The sequence below is a fragment of the Cydia strobilella genome, chromosome 18, assembly GCF_947568885.1.
Source record: "Cydia strobilella chromosome 18, ilCydStro3.1, whole genome shotgun sequence".
In the NCBI taxonomy this organism is placed as follows: domain Eukaryota; kingdom Metazoa; phylum Arthropoda; class Insecta; order Lepidoptera; family Tortricidae; genus Cydia; species Cydia strobilella.
In genome coordinates this window covers 11,687,642-11,713,559 of record NC_086058.1, presented here as the reverse complement: position 1 = coordinate 11,713,559, position 25,918 = coordinate 11,687,642, and the positions used below count along the sequence as shown (strand labels likewise).

The 25,918-nt window shown below is 36.6% G+C and overlaps 1 protein-coding gene across 5 annotated transcripts in view; it reads right to left on the bottom strand.

Moving 5' to 3' along the window:
- LOC134749541 (aldehyde dehydrogenase, dimeric NADP-preferring) overlaps positions 1-17,852 on the bottom strand; it is a 37,082-nt gene extending 19,230 nt beyond the window's left edge. For 2 of the 5 annotated variants that reach the window (XM_063684513.1, XM_063684514.1), the window contains exons 1-3: positions 17,679-17,852; positions 2,880-2,923; positions 1,474-1,713 (exon numbers count right to left, since the gene is read on the bottom strand). In XM_063684513.1, the coding sequence (XP_063540583.1) occupies positions 1,474-1,713; positions 2,880-2,923; positions 17,679-17,829 (435 nt within the window). In that variant the 5' untranslated portion in view covers positions 17,830-17,852. Of the gene's footprint in view, positions 1-1,473; positions 1,714-2,879; positions 2,924-3,758; positions 3,799-4,083; positions 4,254-12,430; positions 12,576-17,678 lie in introns of those variants that run through there. The other 3 variants (XM_063684515.1, XM_063684518.1, XM_063684517.1) reach the window with 3 other exon arrangements.
- Positions 17,853-25,918: the final 8,066 nt, after the last annotated feature.

Here is a 25,918-nt window from a genome sequence, read left to right as displayed (position 1 = left end):
CCTTTGCTAAAAAACAAAGTATAACAAACATTAGCTTGACCCATTCAGATATAGTATGGTTATGATGCATTATATTCTTCAAGTAATTTATAACTACACAGGTCAATGAGCAAGCAGTCTACACAGGGCAGATGCCACACAATCATCTTACTCGCTAAAAGGCCTAGCGAGAAAATTGCCGCGCGTAGCAGCATAGAATAAAATAAATAATAGTACTACCGTACAGAAAGGAAACTTCCTACAAAACCGAAGTTTGACAGCGGTTCAAGGACAAATCATGCTGTCCCTTTCTAATATTCCTTTCGGCTATTTAGGGTTGTCAAAATTCAAGTCATTATCTTATCTGTGGTCGTGCACGGAAAGGGACATCTAGTTGTGTCAACCCTAATAATTAGAGAAGCAAAACGAAGGTAATGACTAACAGCCCAAACATTCCCATCAATGTCAATGGAAACACTATTGAGTATGTAAAGAAATACATATACCTGGGCAAGCAAATTTCCTTTTCACGGACTAATAACGAGGAAGAGGTAGATAGAAGGAAGAATATTACATGGCGAAAGTTCTGGTCATTCAAAGAAATTCTGAAAGGAAAATATAGTATGAAGATAAAAAGGATAGTAATGGACACATGCCTTTTGCCCAGTTTACTATATGGATGCCAAACGTGGACTTATACTAACAAAATCAAACAAAAAATAAATACTACACAACGAGCTATGGAAAGAAGCATACTGAGAATTAACAAAATGCATAAAATTAGAAACGAAACTATAAGAAGCAAAACAAACGTAAAGGATGCGCTCACACAAGCTCTAAAGCTCAAGTGGCAATGGGCAGGACACATCTCAAGGTGTATAGATAACAGATGGACAACATTAACAACAAAATGGAAAGGACCATTACCAGCGAAGAGGAAAACTGGAAGACCTGTCAAACGGTGGACCGATGACATAGTAGAGGTTGCCGGGAAAGACTGGATGTACAATGCCAAACATAGATATTTATGGAAGAAATGGGAGGAGGCCTTTACCCAAACGGGATCCATACCCCAAGAAAGAAGAAAAAATAACAGAAACAACAACAGCATAAAAACATATTTTAACCAAATTTAAATAAAAAAAAAAAAAAAAAAAAAAAAACTAAATAATGGAAAAGAGTATGGAAACAAAGAGGCTATAATAATAATAATAATAATAATAATAATTAGATTAGATTAGATACCGGAGCCAAGAATACCCGAAAGGAGGAGTTGCGCACCCCCGGTAGCAGCTAAGTTTCTAAAGACGTGCAACCTATGGGTTCCTCTTGCGAAAAGAGGAGCTCATAGGTTTTTACATTGGATGCGGAGCGACGTGCGAATTAGCATCAGTGTGATAACCGCATTTGCCTCGCGCGTTTTCGCAGCTGTTACCGCAGCAATTTCCTTGCAAGGCGACTTGTTCTGTATAGACCCTAAACCCTATTACTTACATGTTCCGGCTTGGCCCAATCGTCAATATGATGCAGCATGCTTTTCAAGTCATTGATAAGGTAGTCGACTTCCAGCAGCACGGCTTCCATCTTGGATCGCCGCAGGTCCTTGTGCAAGGCCTCCACCATGGCATTGTAATTCTCCTCGTACATACGCAAGAGGTTCTTTAGTTGTTGCTTGCGCCATGCTAGCGGTTTTGTCACGCCGCGAGCGAATGTGTCCCTTGCCCTTTGGACTACCTGTTAAAAAATAAATAAATAAGTTTTTGGCAAAATGTTAACCTGCAAAAAAACCCAGACAACAACAAAAAAAGTATTGGTATTGATACCATATGACATTATTCATAAATGTTTGTCAAATCTAACAAACCATTGATAATTGTCGCTTTGTGTGGTAGGGCACAGGACAGCGGATGTCATTCCAGATCTAGAGCAGAGCCCAACTGGGGAAGTACCTCCACCTTACAGAAAACCGCAGCCAAATAACACTAGACCCTACTCATAGTGTTGTGTTCCTGCCGGTAAGTAAGGTTGCCAGAGCTCAACGAGGGAGAGGAGTGTTAGGGTCGGCAACGCGCGTGTAATATCTCCGGTGTTGCAGGCGTCCATAGGCTACGGTAACTGCTTACCATCAGGCGGGCCGTACGCTTGATTGCCACCGACGTGGTATAAAAAAAAATTGTTTGTCCCTATCCATAATTTCGACATTTCTGTTTGATAGAAAGATACAAAATTTAACAGAGGTTTGAAAGAGGTTGCTAAGTTTTATCAAATATAGATATAACTCCGTAATAGATGGATACAGTCTAAGGAAAAAACGTGCCTCGAAAAGCAAGAAAATTTTATTCTCGATCAGATGGCGCCACTATCTTTGGCCTACTCTCGGATAGATGGCGTTGACGGTTTCGTTTATTATTTAACAATTTTAACGCATATCAGTGAAAGAAAACGGGTCAAAATCATATAAAAATAATTAATGCAATAAAAAAAAATCATTTATCCGTATATAAATACATTTTATGGTATTTTTATACATCTTATTTTTAGTTTTAATCATGTGTCGATAGATGGCAACGAATTTACTGTGGCTACAAAATTTACTATGACAGTACCGCTCTATCCTATTATATCCTCTTTGCTTTTATGAATAAGGGGTATAATATGGTCCAGAGTTGTAGTACTGGACTATATTTAGTTGGGTTGTTTTACAGTAACTGTGTCCAGTGTGGCTACCACGAGTTTGGCACTGATATAAACATCTGGGTGAATGTAACTTACTTTCTATACATCTCTCTCACACTAATATGCCAGTACAGCCATGTATAGAAAGTAAATTACATAGACGTTAGAGTACATGTCAGTGTTGACACTGTCAGTGACTCATGGTACGGGTACTCGTTACATACCTCCTCAATGTTAACCGACTTCGGCTTTGAATTTGATATTGCTCCTGTAACAAAGAAAAATGGGAAATTAAATACAATTATATTTATAAAGTATAATACTTAAATTTTTCAAATAATTTGATATCTCAAAGGATAATAATAGCTTGGTTTCGGATTTAACACATGAACCTAAGTTACTAGAAATATTTAGTACAGTCGCCATCAGATATAATAGTACAGTCGCCATCAGATATATCGGAGCGGCCAAGGTGCTCAAAGATATTTGAACACGCACACTAATGCCTTGACAATAGAGGCGTGTTCAGATATTCGTGAGCACCTTGGCTGCTCCCATATATCTGACGGTGACTGTACATATTATAAGTTCAAATTTCTAAACCGCAAACAGGAGGTTAAAAAAGAAGATTTGGTTTTTTGGCCAATAGATATGGACTACTAAAGAATTCCTACATATTTTAGCACCTTGTCTTGCTAGATATTATCTAAAATATGAAAGTTAAAGTTTAATGAAAGTAATGATATGGCTGACAACCAAAATAATAATACTTATAGTAGAAACCACATAATACAATCACATTTACTTCCTATGTAATACACCAATTTACACTAGTCCCTGTTTTCATATATTTGATACTTTCCCGCATAAAATGCTTTTTTGACAAGTTCCCATCAGAATCTTCTTAAGCGATTTGGAACTCTATGAAGTATTAAATACATTGTTTATGTAATCTGTTAAAAAATTCAACAACAGGAAAAGATGAATATTTAATATTATTCGACTTAATATTCACATTCAAGGCAAACCTGTTCACCTTACTACAACTCTGTGAACTTTTTTTACAAAAACATTTCTATTACAACACACTTTTTAAAACATACCAACTAGTGATTCTAGAAGCAACATTTCTAAAGTTTAAAGTTCTAAGCTTTGGAGTGTTTACCAATCTGACATATAGTTTACATAATCAATCTAGCAACTTGATGTGCGATACATAGTTACCTATCTAGGCTAATGTTTGTTCATTGTTGTGTAAGGTAAACATATCGTTATGTTGTTTTTGTAGCATCTGGCAAAATATATGTCGCTTTATTTCTAGTACATTATTTATGTAGCAAAGTAGGTATGTTAAGATCAATTTATGCGGTAGTAGATTTCGTATAAAACAGTTTATCCAGCAAACAAGTTTCGAATAAAATAACTTACCGAGAGTCATCGTTTTGTGTTAAAGTTCGCGGACGAGTAAACAAAGTAACTAGCAACCGTTTACACTAGTTCCTTTCTTAACTAAGTGCCAAGACAACTAGTTCACCGCAGAAATCGTATTTTAATGGAATAATGATTGAGCAATTTACGATAACACGGACTACGGAGTAAGCACAATTCACTTTTGACACTACTGACAGTCTGACAAGTGACAGTTCATCATTCATTCACGAGCTGTGAGTGTGAATGGACGAATGAGATTTTAATGAATGACATAATATCACTATCATCATACATGGAGCGACATGTTCACCTCGGTGACAAGCTCTTAAATAAAGAGAACAAAAAAAAAAATGATCTCAGAACCAGAATAATAACGAGATCATGATATATCACGAAGTGGGGGGATTTTTTAAATGTTGCCACCTGCGGTGGTAAGTGATTTCAGATTTTAAACAATAGTCTGTCAAAGCCATTTCCGTCAGTAAGTCAGTAAGCGCGAAGGGTTATCGTCCCATACAAAATTTGATTTTCGCGCCTTTTTCTACTGACAAAGTTGTTTGACCGGCTATAAAAGCAAAAGATACTGGGTATTAATGGTCTAAAATGGTAATAATTTTAATTGGTAATGGCGTATTATAAAAACATAAGTATTGATAAGTACCTATGATTTTTGCCACTAAATGCGCCATAATGTTTGTTTAGAAAGTTTGAGTTAAAAAGTAAATATTTAGGTATTTTTGGGATTTATTAATACCTACATAACGTGTAGGGAAACATACATTGGATTATACGTGGGATGTTAGACCAAAATATTAAGCGCCTGTTTGTAGTGTTGTTGCAATATGTATCACAACATACAATTAAGTATGAAACAATAGTAGATTGTTAACCAAGGGATGAAAGGCATTCATTTCTGCCGAGGTATTTTGGTGCTCGAACGCAGTGAGAGCGCCAATAGTCCGAGGAGATATGATGCCTTTCACCCGAGTTAAACACTCTACTTTTCATTTCGTAAAATGCATGTGTTTTTTTTAAAACATGACTAAGTATACATTTTTATAGTATTTCTTGAGGGTACTTTCAATAACAATTCAGACAAAAGTATCATTATTTATGGAATGTAAAGTCAAATATCAGAATGGAAATTGTATAACAAATCCATTTCAACTCAAATTTCAATTGCTTTATCGCAAAAAAAATAAAAAAATCGTACTTCGAACGTAAAATGCTCTAGTGCAGACACGTATCATTTTCTGCACACCTTTTATAACAACAATGACCTTCTTTCAGAGTATGAGAAATGAATAGTACCTATTTTGTTATTGGTAGAACTTGTAGACACTAAAATTTGTAGACATAAATAAAGCGATCTTTTCTTTGAGTAGCAGAAAATGAACTGCGGCAGTTTTAAATTACTTAATGGCAAATATATTAATCTGAGGTTAGAGTTCAAACCTTCGATTCGAAATCCCGACACTAACTAAAATTAAAGTTAATGGGTAGTTGTCATCAACTTATCATTGTCACCATCGTAACAACTTAACAACCTGACTGAATTAATCTAAATAAATTTAACGAGTAGGTACGTAACGTAACGTACACGACAATGTAACGTACCGTACGTTACATTGTCAACGATTCATATTGAGAGTCGCAAAACTAGATTTTATAATCTTGACCTTTCCTAAATAGCGAAATTGTAATGCCAGCACCACACTTCGCTGTATTTGGCAAATATTCGTGTTGCATCCCTTTTGTTTTGTATGTCAAGGGAAAGAGATGCAACACGAATATTTGCCAAATAAGGCGAAGTGTGGTGCCAGCATAACAGGTTTGGTAGTTAAACATGTGTAGAAAATAAAATTGTTTTAATATTATACAGGCTGTTTTTATAAGTGAGTACAGAGAGTAAATACGAAACTATGAATTGAGAGATTAATTAATGCGGATTGACTCAGTTTCGTTCTAAAATAATTTCATTCTATTCAGCGGAAAAATGGGACGGCTAAGGATAATAAAATTTGATAAAAAAACCTCATTCATCAGACTCATACAATGAAATGGTCCTCGCATGTAACTCAACCATCTATACCCATAGATTTATAACTTTTATAAGTTTATTAATTAGTCTTAAGTCTATCCCTATATAAACTTGTTTTTTTATTGTCTTGAAAATTTTATTCCTATTTTCGTCAAGATTGATTCTATTTTTAGGTACAAAGGTGGCGCCAGCATAGATTTCCCATATTTCTAGTTTTGTTCTTTTGTGTTTTGGATTAAGGTGGTTCGACTAGGTTACCCAAAGCTTAAACCCCGCTAGATGGCGTCACTTTCGCAAATTTTCAGGTTTTATTTTTTTGTGGAATAGTGTTGGTATCTGTATACTTAAAAGTATGTTTAGCGCACTCTTTACATAAATATTGAACTATTATAATAAACATTGAATACTTCATTAGTGTAAAAATTAGGGCTAAAAACCGGGATATAAAATTCCAAACCAAAAACAGGAATTTGTCACTATTAGTAGGATTGACAGGCGAAGCCTAGACTGGCACCAAAGAGTAGGTAAAGCAGCGGTTCTCAAACTTTTTTGGCGACGGAACCCTTTTGGAAAGGAAATATCTGACGGGCCCCAAATAAAAAAAAAAACGTTGCAATTTAACTGTGGACCAGTGATATATGAGAGCTATTATTGATTTGTTTTCGCTTTTTCTCGCGGAGCCCCCACAGAGGCTTTGCGGAGCCCTAGGGGTCCGCGGAGCACACTTTGAGAATGGCTGGAGTAAAGTATGACTGGCACCATGGCATCATTCGTAAAAGTCTTCGACCGGCCAATCCTTTTTTACCTACTACCGAGGGATTTAAAACAGTTCAAATTATGGCAACATAATGGCAAAATTATGGAACGAAGGAGCGAAATGAACATAGTCACTTATACAATATTGAATTATTGAATGCAGAATTTAATGAAATCTTGGATTTATTAAAACCGCTTCATTGTAAGACCTACCTATGTAGAGCAACGTCATAAATGCGATCTCCAGAGTAGGTATTTTATATTAAGGGGCTCACTGACTATCAGTCCGCCGGACGATATCGGCCTGTCAGTTGTTCGGAACTGTCAAATTTTTGTTCTAACTGACAGGCCTGTATCGTCCGGCGAACTGATAGTCAGTGGCCCCCTTTAGAGTTTGTGCGGAAAGAGAAGAGTCGTAGAATGTATTGGACCCCATACATTTTACGACTTCTTTTCCGCACAGACTCTATGAGCAAGTATGGCTCCGAAAGATGTGCAAATTAATAATTGCCTGGAAATTTTATACTGAACCTCTTTTGACAATACACATTATATTAAATCAGTCTTCATAAACTGCTGCTGTCATGTAGTCTGTCAGTTATTTATTCAAAAGCCCACGGGGCTGCTATTTACGTATTAGTTTAGTGATTTATTTAGAAGCAAAGTTGTATAAGTTTCTAAACTTGTGATATAAAAAATAGTGCCTATTGTTTGCTTTATCACCGATATATCCGGAACGCAAACAGAGTAATGTTGATAGACGCGAGTGCGTAATAAGTACACCTACAACGTGTGTGTACTGATGTGCCGCCGTAAAGTTTCCAAAATTGCGAAATTTCCACATGGAATATTTTGGAAATATCATGTTTTTTATGGGATTCGAAATTTTCCATTTCAAAATGAAAGTTTCCTTTGTTTCCTATAAAAAAAATCTGTATTTTTTCCGAGAATTTCTAACTTATTATAAACTTTCCACAACTCTCACATCTGTACGTGTGTGCGTTTTAATGTGTACCTATAACAACTGAAATTGAAAAACAGACCAAGAATGTTACTGGCGCGTCCGAACAGATATACCGGTAAGTACTAAGTCAGTCATCATTTTCACAGGTTGTCCCGGCATTTTCGTCACAGTTCGCTTAGGTAATAGCCTGAAAAACGCTCGGAAACATAATCTGCAGATGATGTGGCACAGGCACTCGTTTTACGAAAGCAACTTGTACCTCCCTACTTTGCTGTTTCCTTTTATGTTTAGTTTTTTAGGGTTACGTACCCAAAGGGTAAAAACGGGACCCTATTACTAAGACCGCTGTCCGTCTGTCTGTCAGCAGGCTGTATCTCATGAACCGTGATAGCTAGACTTTTGGAATTGTCACAGATGATGCATTTCTGTTGCCGCTATAACAACAAATATTAAAAAGTACGGAACCCTCGGTGGGCGAGTCCGACTCGCACTTGGCTGGTTTTTCTAGTTTTTTGACAATCTACCTACGAGAAAAATGCACATGCGAATACTAAATGCGTTTTGATATCATAATGTAACATCGTAAAGAAACATTACCTAGCAGTTCCTCTATCCAAACAGTTGTTCGATGGAGACTTCCTGCTTCCTTTGCCTTTCTCTTGACCACGAGTCACGGCAACGAGTTAAAAGCAAGTAGCTTATTATTAAAGTATTGATTACGAGAGCACTGTACTGTACGCACTAATGATATTATATAACTATAGATAGGTAATACTCGTACATAAGGAGCACAAAAAATAGTTCGATATTTATTTATATACCTAAGTAATCTGTTATTTTTAATTAATTTTAACATTCCATTCATCTTTGTCATACTCGTTGTTAAACATGAGCTTGTCTCTTTCGGTGAGCGGGAGCTCGTTAACACTTGCACATTGCCCAGGTGCGACTAAGGCAACTTGTACAATTTGTCAGAACTCAGAAGGTAAGCACATCAATTTTAGAACGTCTATAACGCGTCGAGTGGAGCTTAAGCTACATGTGCGTAGTAGTTATATAAGCGTTTAAACGCTTTACGCTTTTACACACCTTACTTAATTCAGTCGTCGTAACTGGCATATCCTATCTAAGATCCTAAAATATTTTCCTATTTGGGGCATTTTATATGAAAAGGGACCTTATTGTCGATGGCGCTTACGCCGCACAGCGTCGCGCGGCATTGTATTCATATCGGAGCATCGTTAATAATGGCGTAAGCGCCATCGACAATAAGGCCCCTTTTTATAGATAATACCACATTTAGTGCACTCACTCTAAACCATAGACATATATATTACTTCGTAAAGACCGGCCTTACGAGCACTACGAATGGGATCGATACATTTCAAAATCGCATTTAGTTACACCAGCGCGTTCAGCCGTGTGGCGAATCGCGCAGTGAAAAGGCGTCACCATTGGTGTAAACAAAGTATAAGCGTATGCATAATGCGTTTTCAACTACCCTCAACTGGCTTAAGGAGCCATTTGGGGGTAGGTTTTGTTTACTTTTATTTAAATACCTAAAGATACAGAGTTCTAATCGCTTCTCGCTCATCGTCGGTGGTGGGACCAGTGCCAAAACTATGGGTGCATGGTGTGCCTGTAATTTCTGATGCGTCGTCATACATAGCATATCGTGTTGCGAATGTGAATAGACCGATTGACATTCAAATAGGCGGTACTTGTTCCCTGATCTATTGGGCCACACAAGACGGTTCCATGTGGGTTATTATTATTATTTTCGTTGGTTTTTCCTCGTTATCACATCAGTTTATGGCTCAGCAAGTCAGCACATAATATAAGTATGAGCAGATTTTTTTCCGAAATTCAGAGCATGAATTTCTACGGTCACTTGATAAATGCGGTTCTTCCGTGACCATAGAGTTTGACCATACTAAAAGACAAGCCATACTTAGATAATATCTACATTTCTGAAAAGAGGTAGAGGCGGGGATTGTTTTTTCATAGTCTATTTATTTCTGGAAATTGCCCCGTTTTTTCAGGTTCAACTTTCATTAGCCATACTCTAGGGATAATTCCTGAAAAATATATTAAGCTAGTTTTAACCCTTAAATGCATGATTTTTTGTATAACTTTTTAATAAATTGAAATAGATGTGTCATGCTGTATAAAAGTAATAAATGTGATTTTGGATAGCTGCATATTGAGCCACGGACCATCAAATATACGATGCATATATACATCATTATGCATTTAAGGGTTAAACACGCCTTTGTGGGTGATTCAAACGGATTGGGGAACAAATCTTTTGTTTTATAGTTAATGTAAGGTAACCACAAATCCTAATTCTTAAGCGAGGTTTAGACTAGCAAGAACTTGCATGCAATTTTCATTACATTGCGGTATCTGATAAACAGTTTGAATGCAGTTTACCTTAGTAGTCAGCAATGTAACGTAAATTGCATGCAAGTTCTTGCTAGTTTAAACCTCGCTTTACGTTAAATAATGTTCGCTAATTCGTATACTAGTTTGTTAATTGTCCAAACGACATACATAGTATACATACCTACGACTCGAATCGAAGACTAATGTCTTAGGAATTGTAAGAATTTATTGTTTGTTGACATTTTCTGGTGGTCTGCCGGTCGTAAAAACTCTTTGTTTATTCAATTCTGTATGCATAACTCGTACTAACTACTAATGTCTGCCGCGGCGTCAAATCGATGTCATAGTTATATTTATTTTTGCATGAAGAGATCATCTTCACTTTTAAAAAACATGGACAAATATCATTTTGGCGGTATATCAAGTTGATTGTAAACATTATTGGACCAAAATGAAATAAACGTCAGAGCAAGGTACCAGCCACAATATAATGCTGGTTCGAAAACTTAGTTATATTAATTTTGTTTTACAACGGGGCAAATTGCTTATATTGATACCCGAGCAAGCGAAAGCTTCCAATTTTGAACCACGAGTGTAGCGAGTGGTTTGAAAGTGGAATCCTGAGCGTTGCGAGGGTTTCAAGGCACGAGGGTTAAACAAATTATGCCACCGAGTAAAGCACAAAATTTTTCACCTCGGCAACGCGAGGAAAATACTAACTGTCAGACATCAAACAAAATCAAATCCAAATGAACGTTAATTAATATTTATCATATAAAAGTCAATTCCACCAGTCAACATAAGGGAACAGCTCATGCATCAAATTACTTTGCCACTTGTGAATAAAATGCAACTTTCTCAACAGTTATTGAACAAACAAGAGAGCCTTTACGAGCTGGTTTATTTCAGTTTTACAGGAATACAGGGAGGGCCCAGATAAACCAACCAATTTTAACCATAATTTTTAAATTTGCTTATTTGGACTAAAAAGGTTATGAATAGGTGTGACGAACGATTTGTTTACAAAATATTATTTGTTTGTATTCACCACTTGCTATCCGTTGTAAATTGTTATTGTATTTGTGCAACCTAAGGCTGTGTTTACGAAAAGCTACTAAACGAAATTAAATTAATTTGTTAGGCATAACTTATAACACTTGTTTAACACCTATATGCCCTATATTATACTTACGAGTATAACACTTGTTTTGTACTATTATGTTTAACTATTTACCAACGATATTTTTAGGTTTCCGTACCCAAAGGGTAAAAACGGAACCCTATTACTAAGACTCCTCTGTCTGTCACCAGGCTGTATCTCATGAACCGTGATAACTAGACAGTTGAAATTTTCACAGATGATGTTTTTCTGTTGCCGCTATAACAACAAATACTAAAAAGTACGGAACCCTCGGTGCGCGAGTCCGACTCGCACTTGGCCGGTATTTTTTCTACTTTTCAACAACATGAAACAAAATAGTTAGAAAAAATGTTTCAAATTATCTTTAATTAATATTAATTATTAACCCTAAAGTCCCTAAACTAAACCAAAGCCACAGAATAAGTAATCCAAAGCGTACTAAGTGTACTTAGTCCACAAATTCTGCATTAATAGTATTACATAATTACTTAAGTGAATAGTTATACAGCTATCTGTGCTACTTGGGTTAGTTCGGTTTCACCGATTACACGCCGAAAACCGTCACCATGACGACGTTGCCAACGGTGAAAACATAAAAGAATGTCGATGAACTATATATAGTACAACTGGATCCACTGTTATTACTATAGAGACTACATACCAAACAATGAAATTGACGCAATCACAACCTGTACCACGCGACCAAAACGTCGTAAGCGTCGTAAAATTCATGGCGCTTACGCGTTTAGGTCGCAAGATTCACGCTCCCCTTCAATTTAATGGTTTGATGCCAAAACGGCAGCAATTCATGGCGCAAAATACTGGTTCTCTGCGCCGGTTCCATACGTTAATAATAATAGTTCAATGACTGGATCGAATTTAAAAATAAACATTTTTTTATGGCGCTAGACTTCGGGAGTTCTTTAATCATGTTAACAATCATAATTATCTTTTTTATGGTTTGAAAGTTACCCTAAACCACTACACGGGTAGGTGTAGTCACACCTACAACTAGAAAAAAACTTTTTTTTTTCTTTTTTGGATCGTCAGTTAGTACCTTCACTCATTTTACAATCCTGGTCTATGGTGTCTATGGTCACAACAACGGTTTCACACTCGCGCGCGGCCACTGGTGCGACGCTGTTAACGCCGTGTTGCAAGGCCGGCGGGCTCATCATAACTGGCTGTAATCAGGCCGGTATGTAATGATTGTAATGGTATTGGTATGTAATGTAACCGGTGGCGTTTTGGCAGGAAGTATTATAAAATGGAGTAGGAGGCTTATTCTGATTGTAACAACAGGTTATGAATTTGATCTGAATTTGTTTTTTAGGGTTCCGTACCTCAAAAGGAAAAAACGGAACCCTTATAGGATCACTCGTGCGTCTGTCTGTCTGTCTGCCTGTCTGTCTGTCCGTCTGTCTGTCTGTCTGTCCGTCTGTCACAGCCTATTTTCTCCGAAACTACTGGACCAATTAAGTTGAAATTTGGTATACATATGTAAGTTTGTGACCCAAAGACGGACATGTAACATAAATAAATGAATTTTAAACATAGGGGCCACTTTTGGTGGGTAAATGAGAAAATTAAAAAATAAAGTTCTTCAAACCATATCGTGTTACATATCAAATGAAAGAGCTCATTGTCAATTGTGAGAATCTCAAACATATTTTTTTATAATTTTAGGATAAACAATTTAGAAGTTATTCAAGAAAATAGGCAAAAAATGACCATTCCCCCCCTTTATCTCCGAAACTACTGGGTCTAAAATTTTGAAAAAAATACACAAAATAGATCTTTACCTATAGATTACAGGAAAACCTATTAGAAATTGCAGTCAAGCGTGAGTCGGACTTAATTACTTAGTTTTTGATCCGACCCCTACGGGTTTTTTAAAGACATTTCACATAAAAAATACATTGTTTAAATTGTGTAATGTACGGAACCCTTGGAACGCGAGTCCGACTCGCACTTGGCCGGTTTTATATGATCTGTCAACTGACATTTCTGGTTGAAGAAAAATCTGTCGGTATCCAAAACAAATCCAGTTCAAAATTTATTTTGTAGGTATCACAGGCGCGTCTCCAATCTGAAAATAATTTACAAATAAAAGCAAAAGAGCAATAATAAAGCACTGTTTTATTTTTATAGTTGGTCAAGAAAATCTTGTCAGTACAAAAAGGCGGCAAATTTAAAAAATGTAGGCGTGAAGGGATATCGTCCCGTAGAAAATTTGAATTTCGCGCCTTTTTCTACTGACAAGCTATACATTGTGTTTAAATGTTATTCTATTTTACAATCTTAATTAACAATAAAATATATAAAAAAAAACTATTTGCTTTAAAAAAATATTACAATTCTTACACGTCTAGATTAATGGGATCATTTAAGTCCCAGTCAGTTATTATACAAGAAAAAAAATTATAATATTAATGTACATAATTATCTAATTATTTTTATCATTTATGAAATCTATTACGATGCAGTATTATGTTGATGGAGTATTAATATCTACGGTAAATTAAAAGCGACTGTACCTACACAATCCCATTTAGGTCCCCTGCGTTATCATGAAAATGAGCCCGCGTGGACGCCACCGTAAAATATGTAGATCCACACAGCCTGACATCCATATCGTGCCCCGTTCGCAAGTGTGGATCTAATAACCGTTTAACCTTTTCGACGCCATGTCAAACACAAAAGCAGTCATCCAGACGCCACGTCACCGAAGTGTCAAAACTGAAATTGAACTTTAGAGCAACATAGACCTACATGCATATGCATAAGCATATGCATGTAGGTCTATGTTGCTCTGTGGTTTAACTAACTAACTAATATGGCTCAGCCACCCAAAGAGGGTCTTGGCCTCCGAAACGAGAGCACTTCACTTTTCCCGATACTGCGCCGTTTCCTGCTAATTATCGGCTTGAAGCTGTCGCAGATCCGCTTCTTTACTGTGCTCTGTGGTCTACGACCAATAATCGGTCTTTGGCGTTGAACCTACGGTGCGTATATATCGGTCATTGGCGTCCAAAAGGTTAAACTTAAAACAGTGACACGGTTAAGTCACTTTTTACCTGGGCCCGACACTTTCGATTTGAAAGTCGGTAATAGACGCCGACCTGGACTTTAGAACGAGATCCATACGAACAGTAATATTATCAAATTGATCTTAAACTACTTAAAATTGGACCTATGAATAGCGACGACGAGTTTAAAGAGGGGTAATCGATCGGTTCGCATTCTATACTCGTTAAAACTCCATTAAATCCATAATAATTATAGGCTATTAGGGATCTGTCACGCACACAACTAGAATTAATAGATGGATTACTTGAAATAACTGGGCACACGCTTCGGTGCCACGTGTATATCACATAATTGCCTAATCAGTCTGGCAAAAAAGAGTAGAAATTAAAAAGTGGCAACACTGTAGTGTCGTCCCGTTTTTCTTAGATTGATCTGAAAGGGACGACACTACAGTGTTTTTAATTTCTACTCTTTTTTGCCACTGTACTTTTCCATGTCTACGTTTACGTTAAGACACGGAAAAGTAATAAAAAGCAGTTTTACTAACTATCTACTCTATCTAGTTTTGTATTAGCAGCCACCTTTGACACTGGCTCGGGATTAAAAAAACTCACAAGCTCACATCACCAGGAATATGATATTATATTTTGAATATTTTCACTACCTATTTTAGAGACAACCTGTATAAACAGAAAAATAATCGGTGAAAAACCGGCCAAGTGCGAGTCGGACTCGCGCACCGAGGGTTCCGTACTTTTTAGTATTTGTTGTTATAGCGGCAACAGAAATACATCATCTGTAAAAATTTCACCTGTCTAGCTATCATGTTTCATGAGATACGGCCTGGTGACAGACAGACAGACGGACAGACGGAGAGACGGAATCCTCCTTTATGGAATTGAAGTCGGTTAAACATACCTATGCTTAACCGACTCCGGTCTGGTCCGGTCCGGTCCGGATACCGGTCAGTATTTTTGAGTCAACTCAAAAATAAATGTTTGCGTCAATCGTGCCTATAAATATCCTTACATTCCTTACGCTTCGAGACTTTTATCGCAGTGTTAGGAACTGGACTAACCGGTCATTTTTGATATTTTTATTTAATTTTTATAACCGACAAACTACCTACTATGTAAATTGGACGTCATATGACTTCGACCTTAATTAACATTCGCTCTTGACTTGTGCACTATACAAACATTTTGCGTTAAACAAACGGACGGAAAATCACTGCCAAAATGACAAAAAAAAACAGAAACCTTATAGTTTGGTCATGTCCGTCGACCGTCTGTCCTTTTAATTAAATTTGGAATAAATGGAAAATTTGCCCCAAATCGCCATCTACTGGCAGCGTGCCCAAAAGGCTGGCAGCATTGCCACGTGTGGCAATGCTGATCCGCTGTGCTATGACCCCAGGCCCTCTGGTCACGCGATAATTCCACTAACCTGCGGCTACTTACTTTGAAGACCCTGTGGGCGCTTTCCCCCAGGGCCCCAGAGTGTAACCCCAAACGGCTCTATTTATGGTTGCATACTTGCGCCTTGACTGCGGTGCCATGGAGATGGGACAGCGCCAGAGTATCGGCACAGGTTGCGTCCCAACCCAAACCAACGGCCGTCCCATCTTCCATTCCATTCTTTAAGATTCGACCGGAATAGATTTACAAATTATACTGAGATGTAGCATTAAATAAAGATATAATATACCTAACTGTCGCAGTAGCAGCCTCGGAATGTGTGGAAAAACAAGGAAATTGTTATTATTGCAGTTAACTACGCTTAAGTGGTTTATGTGTAGGTACGTCATTTTCTACTTTGTTTTGTTGTTAAAACTTATATGTAATATATGTATATGGACGTATTTACTTAGTTTATTTTTCAGTGTAGTATAAGGAATCTAATATAGTACCTACTCTAGCTAGATTTAACATATGTGTATTTATAAAAATGAATTATCTAGTTACGCGGTAGCGGGTTCAGCCAAGTGCAACGAAAAAGGAACTGGCGACGCAGCAACCGTGTGTAATATTTCACACGAACCATTTCGAGCTACTTTTCACCCCTTCACAACTTGAAATCTATTTAACCTTTACACATGAAATTTGGTGCATTTATTCAAACCGTTTAGGTAGTCTAGAATACAAAATTTCATAAATGAACCCAGTACCTGAACACAGTTTTTGTGTTTGATCGATTTTTCAACCGATTCTCCAAAATACTCTAGATTATTAGAAAGTTTGATAGATAGAATTTTTTTATCGTTTAGTTTTTGGAAGATGTTTAAAATCACAGATATAAATGACATTAAGGACTTAAGCGCCAGTAGGCTCTATGGCGCTTAAGATCATTGTGAGTTCGCTGTGATAATGACTCGACGTAGTTTATTTATTTATTTATTTAAATTTACTCACATTAAATTCATTCACTGAGAAAATGCACAAATATTTTAAAGAAGAAAATAGCACACAAAAACCGGCCTAGTGCGAGTGGGACTCGCTCACCGAGGATTCCGTACAAATTTACCAATTTTTTTCTATAAATTTATAGTTTTCAGATTTTTCCCTGTACTTGTAGTGTAAGACAGTATTACTTGCCAAATTTCATAGTTATAGGTCAACGGGAAGTACCCTATAAATTTTGATTCCCTTTGCTTTTTTGCCAAAGACATCCTTTAAAATTTCGAGTTTACTTTATGCAACGATTTAAAAAACCCTTATATACTAGTTTATACAAAATCGGCCTATTTACCAAATGGCAATGTACAAGAATATTCTGCACATAATTTGTAAGTTACTTGATATGTCTGTTAAATTAAAAAAGTAAACTCCACAAAAAATACTAGACTACATATTAATAATTCAATTTATATGACTTGTTTAAACTGTTGTTTTTTTATTAATGACAATGTTTTTAATAGGTCCTTTTACAACCTTTTTGTTTAGTCCTAACTAAAACTAATGTTTATTTTATATAATTATTGTAGTGTAAATGTAATCGTTATTGAGCTATACCGCCTTAAAGAAAGACATTTGATATTAATACGACAGGTATTGTATATTCAATATTGGGTACTTTAATACTCCAATAAAGTATCTAATTCGGGCCCACCCTGTACATAGTGCACAGTTTTTAGGAATATTTTTCTTATTTACAAGTATTTTACAAAATGTAATTAAAAATTACAACTGAACGCCGCAGTAAAAAAAAATGTCATCGTATTTTGGGCCAGCCTATTATTGAGTACCTACTGTATTAACAAAAAAATTAAGACTTACCATTTCCATTCATGTTTCCTTTCTCGATCTGCACTGCGACGGAATCCTTCTTATTATCGATACTGTTAATGATCCGATCGATATCGGCATCGATATCGATAACGTGCACGTCACTGTTATCACTCGCGTGCTGGTCGCCCGGCGATGGCATCGCAACTAATTTAATGTGTGCCTAAACGAGTTAGACAACGGACTAAGCTAATATTAATATATTATTTAATTACTGTGATTTGCGGGAAAGAGATAAAACGGATGATCTGTCGAGCCTCCAGATATGTGTAGATATAGGTTCATGATCTTTTTTTTTATATTCTTTATTAAAGGTATGGATGGTATAGAAAAGGATGCCAATCTCTTATGGCAGAATTGTTGCAAAAGTGACCGCTTTCAGCTTTAAATAATAGTTCCTAATCTCTTCGGTGGCGCTAGTTAGGGTCTGGGACATGAGTATAACATGAACCAACAAATAACCCGACCAAATTACGTAGGTTGTTTTTGGTAGTATTTCGGTGTATGGTGGCGCCGCCTAATTACTGTTTTTTGATGGACACTTTTCATACATAGAGATTTGGCTCCTTTATATAGTCTCCATGATTAAAGGGCTTTTTCGAGTGAACGAATATGTCGCCCCATAAAACATCAGACTTAATTAACAAAGTTAAAAATTGTTACGGATTTGTTGTCGATTGAATTTTATTTAAATTTAGCCACAGGGGACCAAAACTAAACACTAAATAACCTCAAGCCCAAGCCAAGCCAAAACTTCTAACTTTTATTTAACTCTCAGTAAATATTTAATATTGGTTACCGCGATAGTTACTACTACTAAAAATAGTTTTTTTGCACTTTGTAGTTTTTCCTCAGTCACCCGTTGACCACGAACGCTGTAAAGGGTTCGAAATCGTTTTTGGCAAAAAAATCATATAAATAAGTATTCTTTTATCGCTGACTCATGGTACGAGTATAATAATGTACTCCGGTTGGTACTCTCTTCCGAGACTCGTGAACCACGTGACTGACACAAGCCTACGTTATCATGCTGTTCACAGATCCATGATGACGTAGGCTTGTGCCAGTCACGTGGTTCGCGAGTCTCGGAAGAGAGTACCAGGCGGAGTATATTATTATACCATGTCGCTGACTGTACTTTTCTTTCCACAGGCAACTAATATTCAACGGGACAATTCTAAAAACCCCGAACACAATTGTGTGGTTGCGTTGTTTTATCACAGTGTTCATATGGCCACCTCCTGTCTCCATCATCAGATCAGCTCGATGGTACCATAATATTGTCACCCGACTTACATATGTATGCAAATTTTCAGCTTCATCGGAAACCGGGAAGTGTGTCAAATTTTACTTGTAAAATTTGACTACAGACCCACAGACTACAGGACAGGTGAAACTAAATAATAGCTAGCTTGTAAAAATCGACTAGATAATAGGGAGATAGGCGTATACAGCTAATCTAACGATAAACGAATGATTGAAATGAGATTACACATACATTAAACAAATGGCTTGTATTGTATGCGAATGGCGAGGTACCATCGTCCACACTGTTGAACTGACAATTCCTAAACCTTACTACTAAGATAAAAGGTTCACCAATGGTCAGTTCAGTGTTGCTGTTAGTACCATATACCTACGTACAATACTCATTAGAATAGAATAGAATATCGTTTATTTGCGTGAATTATGGTAGTTAGCAGATGTTACATAGTTTCACTATTATTTTATATTTTGTTTACTATTAGTTTTAGTATTATGACGTATGCTAGTCATAATAGCATATGTGCATATAGCTTGTGGAAATGTAAGAATTACTTGTGCAGGGTGGCCAAATAACAGGTATACACTGTAGTTTGTAATTTTATTCTATGAAAAAAATATTAAGTTTTCCTTGTTAAATATAGTATTTAGGGCCGGCAGTTAAACATCGAAAATAATGTCAGACAAATGTCCACCTCTAGCAGCGTAGCAGATGTGAACCCTTTTATTCGCGTTTTTCATCACATTTTCACACATTTCCGGCGTTATCTCAGTGACTGTGTCTCGAATATTTTGTTTTAATTGCTGAAGGTTCATTGGCCTGTTAGCATAGACACGTCCCTTTAGATACCCACAGGAAAAAGTCAGGAGCTGTTAAATCAGGCGATCTTGTGGGCCAATCAATGTCACCGTTTCTCGAAATTGGCCGCATTCTTCTTAGTTTCTGCAATACATGATTGGGTTGAGTAAAACGTTTTAATAATTAAAACACGTTGTTTCGTCGTAAAACGCTCCATAACAAATTTGCCGTATCTACACAAAGTAATTTTCATGCAACAACCGTCATATTTACCGCCAAAATAAAATGGCGACAAGAAAAAACAGCGTTGGAATTTGCCTCGCTTGCAAATTGCAACAATTATGTTGAGACAGGGCCTCTTCCCTATTGCACATATTGCTGGACCCGTGTGTAATTTTTATGTTTTTTATGTGTAAATAATTTAATTTTTTGTTTTGTTTTTTTTTTTCTGTTTTTGTTTTTGCTATTATTTTTATATTCCCTTTTTTAAACATCTTTTTTCTTTCATTGTATTGTCCTGTGTATCTGTGTATCTGTGTTCTTCTTCTTCTTCTTAAAAAGTTGTATAGTATACATACCTCACCTCCAAGTTGGCCACCCTGTAGTAGTATTGCACCAAAGTTCGATAGTTTAGGTACTCGTTTTAGTGCAATAAAGTATTTTACAAGTTTACTAATAACTACTATAGTTTGTCAAAGGACTGTCTCATTTCAAACATAGAGATCTTTGTCTTACACTAGTACTAGCACCCAAAAGAAAAGGATGAGTTTAGTTTTTTTAATTCTTATTTACTGACAAGATTTGCTTGACTAACTATAGTACTACTACTTACTATTAGAAGTACTAGTCTTACTACTACAAGTACAACCTGGGCCCCATTTCTCGAACGATATTGGTCTAATATTATAATGTGTTGTTAAGAGGCCCACTGACTATCAGTCCGCCGGACGATATCGGTCTGTCAGTTGTTCGGAACTGTCAAATTTTTGTTCTAACTAACAGGCCGATATCGCCCGGCGGACTGATAGTCAGTGGGCCTCTTTATGGCAACCCATACGATTTGACAGTTCATGAACTAATATTATTAATCTAATATCGTTCGAGAAATGGGTGGCTGCTGTCTTGCACAGTACTGCATGTAACAAATCGGCCATAATTGCACCCGCCGGACGGAAGAAAAACTGGCGTGACTTCATAACACGTTCTATCATTCATTACATGATCATTCCGATTACGGAGGCGTACCTGTACTACATGCGTACATGTACCTGAGACTAATCAAAATATATAGATCCCAATATTAGTCCCGTTTCTCGTCTATGGTGAAGATGCGTTAGCGTTGTTTCAGGCCCAGTATGTAAATCCGGTAATATCGTGAAAATATAAACTATGAAAAGGATCGCGTATGTTGAATTTATAATACATCCCGACGTTTCGAACCCTTTACAGCGTTCGTGGTCAACGGGTGACTGACGAAAAGCTACAAGTACAAAGTGCAAAAATACCCACATACAAAAATAATGAACCGTCATAAACTATAAACTTTAAGGCTGGTTGTACATGCAAAATCGGTTCATAAGGCTAGTTACACAATACAACTATTTTTTTTTATACGCGATAAAGCTACGCCGTCTCCAACCCTACACCTCAGACCCGAGAAGATTTAATTCCCTCCTAAATTGGAGGAGGGTATCCCAATATGGGACCGGCAACAAACTCGGCGGGACACATCTTTTCAAAACATATTATACTCAGAATGTCCAAATCATCCGACACAAATCACACAAAGGTCTCAGTCTATGTCTCGCTTGCTCCGTTTTTTCTAATTTTGACCTCAGATTCATAATAAAGGTCCTCTAGGATCCTCAGATGTTGATTTTCATCTTGAACAGAGCAAAAACGCAGAAATTCAAATTGGCGGGGTTTTTTTTATTTTTTATTTTGACTTCAGATTCGTAATAAAGATCCTGTCGGATCTACACATATCGATTTACATCTTGATCAGAGCAAAAATGCAGTTAGAAATTCAAGATGGCGGCCGCTTTTTCTAATTTTGACCTCAGATTCGTAAGAAAGGTCCTCTCCGATGTTCAGGTATCGATTTTCATTTTGACTAAAACAAAAATGGAAAAATCCAAGATGGCGGGCGTTCTTTCCAATAAAATTGAGTGACCGGTTTGAATAGGGGTATCAGATCGCGCGGCAAGGTACTTTTATATAAATGTACCGTTTGGACGGGAGCTACCGGAATGCTACTTTATCGCTCGGATACCCGGTCAAAATCGTTTTTAACTGTACTTTTATTTAAAGGTACCGATTGGACGGAAGCTTGTTTCCTGGATACCTTAAGTATTGATACCGGTCAAAACAGTTTTTAAAGGTACCTTTTCAGTCCCTGGCGCAGGGTTACACCGACAAGGCTAAACCGACGAGTCAAAAAGTAAAATGTGACGCTATCTTCAACAGTACAGAAATTAATACTTTTTATTGTTTATCTGTCTTGCAATACCGTTTCACATTGTGAAGATAAGTATGAATAATGGATAAATAATTGCTTATTGTTACTACAATGTTTAATCGACGAGTTTAATAAGTCTGTGCATTATTAGAAACATAGGTAATATCTTAGGTACCTATCTTCATTAGTAATTATCTCCACAAGTATTAAGTATTTCCTGTCTATAAGTAGGAGTTGAAAGCTCTAGAATTATGAGCACAATAATAGTGTTTATAGTATTACGAAACAAGTGAAAACTAATCTTTATAATCCAATTAAATCCAAGGATTTTCATTATATTGGAGCTTTTATGTTGTCGTTTCATGTGTAAAGGCTTTTACGTAAGAGTCGGAAGTGTTCATTAACACTCGACTTCCGAAATAGGGTTATGTCAGTTATGTTTTTGGAGATAAGTATGACCAAATTTTTTGGTATGGCCTTAGCCAAGACCGTTTGCCGGATTAGGTACAATTTGGTACAATGTATTATGGCTCCTCTACACGATGGCCTAGCGCTGGACCAAAAAGATGACAATGCGATGGTTATGGCTCTTCTACACGATGGCCTAGCGCTGGACCAGCGAGACGGCCATGCGATGGTTGAGAGCACGCACTATGGCATGGGCCACGTGTAGATTCGTACGCACCATAGGTATCTTATTTTTGAGACCAGTTCCCTGAAATAATCGTTGTTTCATATGTATATGAATGTCACTGGTCTAACTTACTTTAGAATGGAAGTACAGCATTTACACAATTAATTTACCTATGTACGTCTTTAAATTTTCACGATCAAACATTATGGGGAAGGCGGCTGAAAGCTAATTGTAGATGGCGCCACTAGAGTTTGAGACAACTCGACCAACTCGTTGTATGAAATTTATAACTGAAAAAAATATTTGTATTTAATAAACCAATGTTTAATAAAACTTCATAATTAAACTCTCTGTATAAGTATTAAACTTTGTATCTGAGGCCAAGAAACTGTCGGATAAAGTTTCAAAGTCATTTAAATAAAAAAGTTTCGTTTTGACAGGAGCATGTAGGTTATTTTCATCGTTTTTAATCGTCTGTTTATTAACGCGATAAAATGGATCTTCATGAATAATATGGACGTCTGACTGTAACACAGACAAAAGCACTTTTACTTTTTAGTATTTGTTATTATAGCGGCAACAGAAATACATCATCTGTGAAAATTTCAACTGTCTAGCTATCACGGTTCATGAGATACAGCCTGGTGACAGACAGACAGACGGACAGCGGAGTCTTAGTAATAGGGTCCCGTTTTTACCCTTAGGGTACGGAACCCTAAAAAAGACCTCATAGAAAGGTTAAGTATATTTGGCTATGTACTGTTTTCACTCGAAAATATTATGCTTAAAATATCAAGGAAAATGTACAATATCAACATTTAAAATTGATTTCCTGTTTATTTCAGGTTAATATGTTACGATCCAAATAAAAAGTGTTTTGTTCATTTTCTGTCAAGCACTGTCAAGCGACGCCACAGCCCAAACTAATCTTTTTTTTTTATTCAAAGAAAAAATGTGGGGCCAAACTAATGTCATGTATCAAACTCTAGTTGCGCCACCTAGTAGCAAAGTTTGGCAGCCGCCTTCCCCATTTGTAGGCATCGGGGTTTTATCCTGGATGAATTCTTACTAATGAACAATCTCTATAAATAATAACCAAAATTTACGGCAATAACTCTCCTGTCGGATAAATATGGCCTACAAACAAGTTAAGACAAGAAGTTTTTGTAAAGATAAGAAGTCTGTTCCGTTTCTCATTTTATAGGGAAATAGATGCCGATTATATTTTTAGGTCCATATACTCTATTGTAAACTGTTTTATAGCAAGAGATAGCTCAAACATTTAAAGAAAATATTGACTGATTAGCATAACCATCGCGACACCGCCACCGCCAGCTTTTGGGATTTTTTTGTTGCCTTTTTAGGGTTCCGCACCTCAAAAGGAAAAAACGGAACCCTTGCGGAACGGAACTCGTGCGTTTGTCTGTCTGTCCGTCCGTCTGTCACAGCCCATTTTCTCCAAAACTACTGGACCAATTAAGTTAAAATTTGGTACAAATATGTGAGTTTGTAACCCAAAGACGAACATGTAACGTAAACAAATGAATTTTCAACCTGGAGGCCAGTTTTGGGGGATAAATGGGAAAATTAAAAAATAAAAATTTTCAAACTATGTCGTGTTACATATCAAATAAAAGAGCTCATTTTAAGAATTTCAAGTTTAAATTTTTTGTAATTTTAGAATAAATAGTTTAGAAGTCATTTAAGAAAATAGCTAAAAAATGACCATTCCCCCCCTTTATCTCCGAAACTACTGGGTCAAAAATTTTGAAAAAAAAAATACACAATAGTTCTTTACCTATAGATGACAGGAAAATCTATTAGAAATGTGCAGTCAAGCGTGAGTCGGACTTAATTACTTAGTTTTTGATCCGACCCTACGGGTTTCTAAAAACTCACGTTTCACATAAATAAATAGGTACATTGTTAAAAATTGTGTAATGAACGGAACCCTTGGAACGCGAGTCCGACTCGCACTTGGTCGGTTTTTTTGTGACGAACCAAGTGCACAAAACTGCAGTATAGGTATTCGTTTAACAGTAGGTAGTGTAAGCCCGGGTTACTTTAGCCCTACCTAAGGCGTAATATTGCTCACTCAAAACAAACCCTTTAAGTACACAAATAAAATGTGGAAATAACTCCTATCCTATCAATTAAATAATTAATCACAAACATGTTGTTCTGACGGTTTTTTTAAGGGTTATAAAGTATGGGTTTAATGGGCGGGACTAGGGCCACAGTAACCCAGATTTACGGAAATAATTTGTTTTTTTTGCACTCTTCTCGAACACTAACAGCACAAAATGCAACGTATTGTATTAGTTGAGCGATCACGCTAACCGACACCACCTCACTGAATATTATATATTGCTTACAGACTATACGATACGAGCTAGCCTATTCTAATAAATAAACGTACTTTATAGGGATCCTTGGAGTGGTTTTTTTTAACATAGGTCTAATTAAACAATACTTAGGTATGTACCTATCTCAGGCATTTGGGAAGAAAGTAACGCGGTGATTTTCTAGAAGAAAAGAAAGTTTTGTTTGTGGTTTTGGGACCAAAACTAGTACCTATAACATTTTTTATTTACTTAACGAACTAACTAACTAATATGGCTCAGCGTCCCAAAGAGGGTCTTGGCCTCCGAAACTGGCCAGTATCTTTATGCCATAACCTTAAGGCCCCCAATTTCCCAATTTTATGAGTATACCTATCCCCATTCAAATTCAACAACTTCTTTTACGGTTTTGAACGGATTAGCTCCATGCATGTTTTATTTTATTGTAATCATAATTTATATCGTTTGAATACAAGAAGAAAACAAAAATACTTTTGTAAACCTTCACATTATTTTATTAAAAAATATTTAAAATGTTAAAAAATTTTGAGCGGCTGATGAAGCTCATAATTTTTGACGCGAATTCGACAGTGTGATGACGTCACACGTTGGACGGTCCAACTGATGTTTGCTACTAATAACACATGTGGGCAAATTTTTGTCCTTTTTATTTATTATTTTAAGCAAAACGGAAATGCATTTGTAATATGATATAACGGTAACAAACATCCGAAT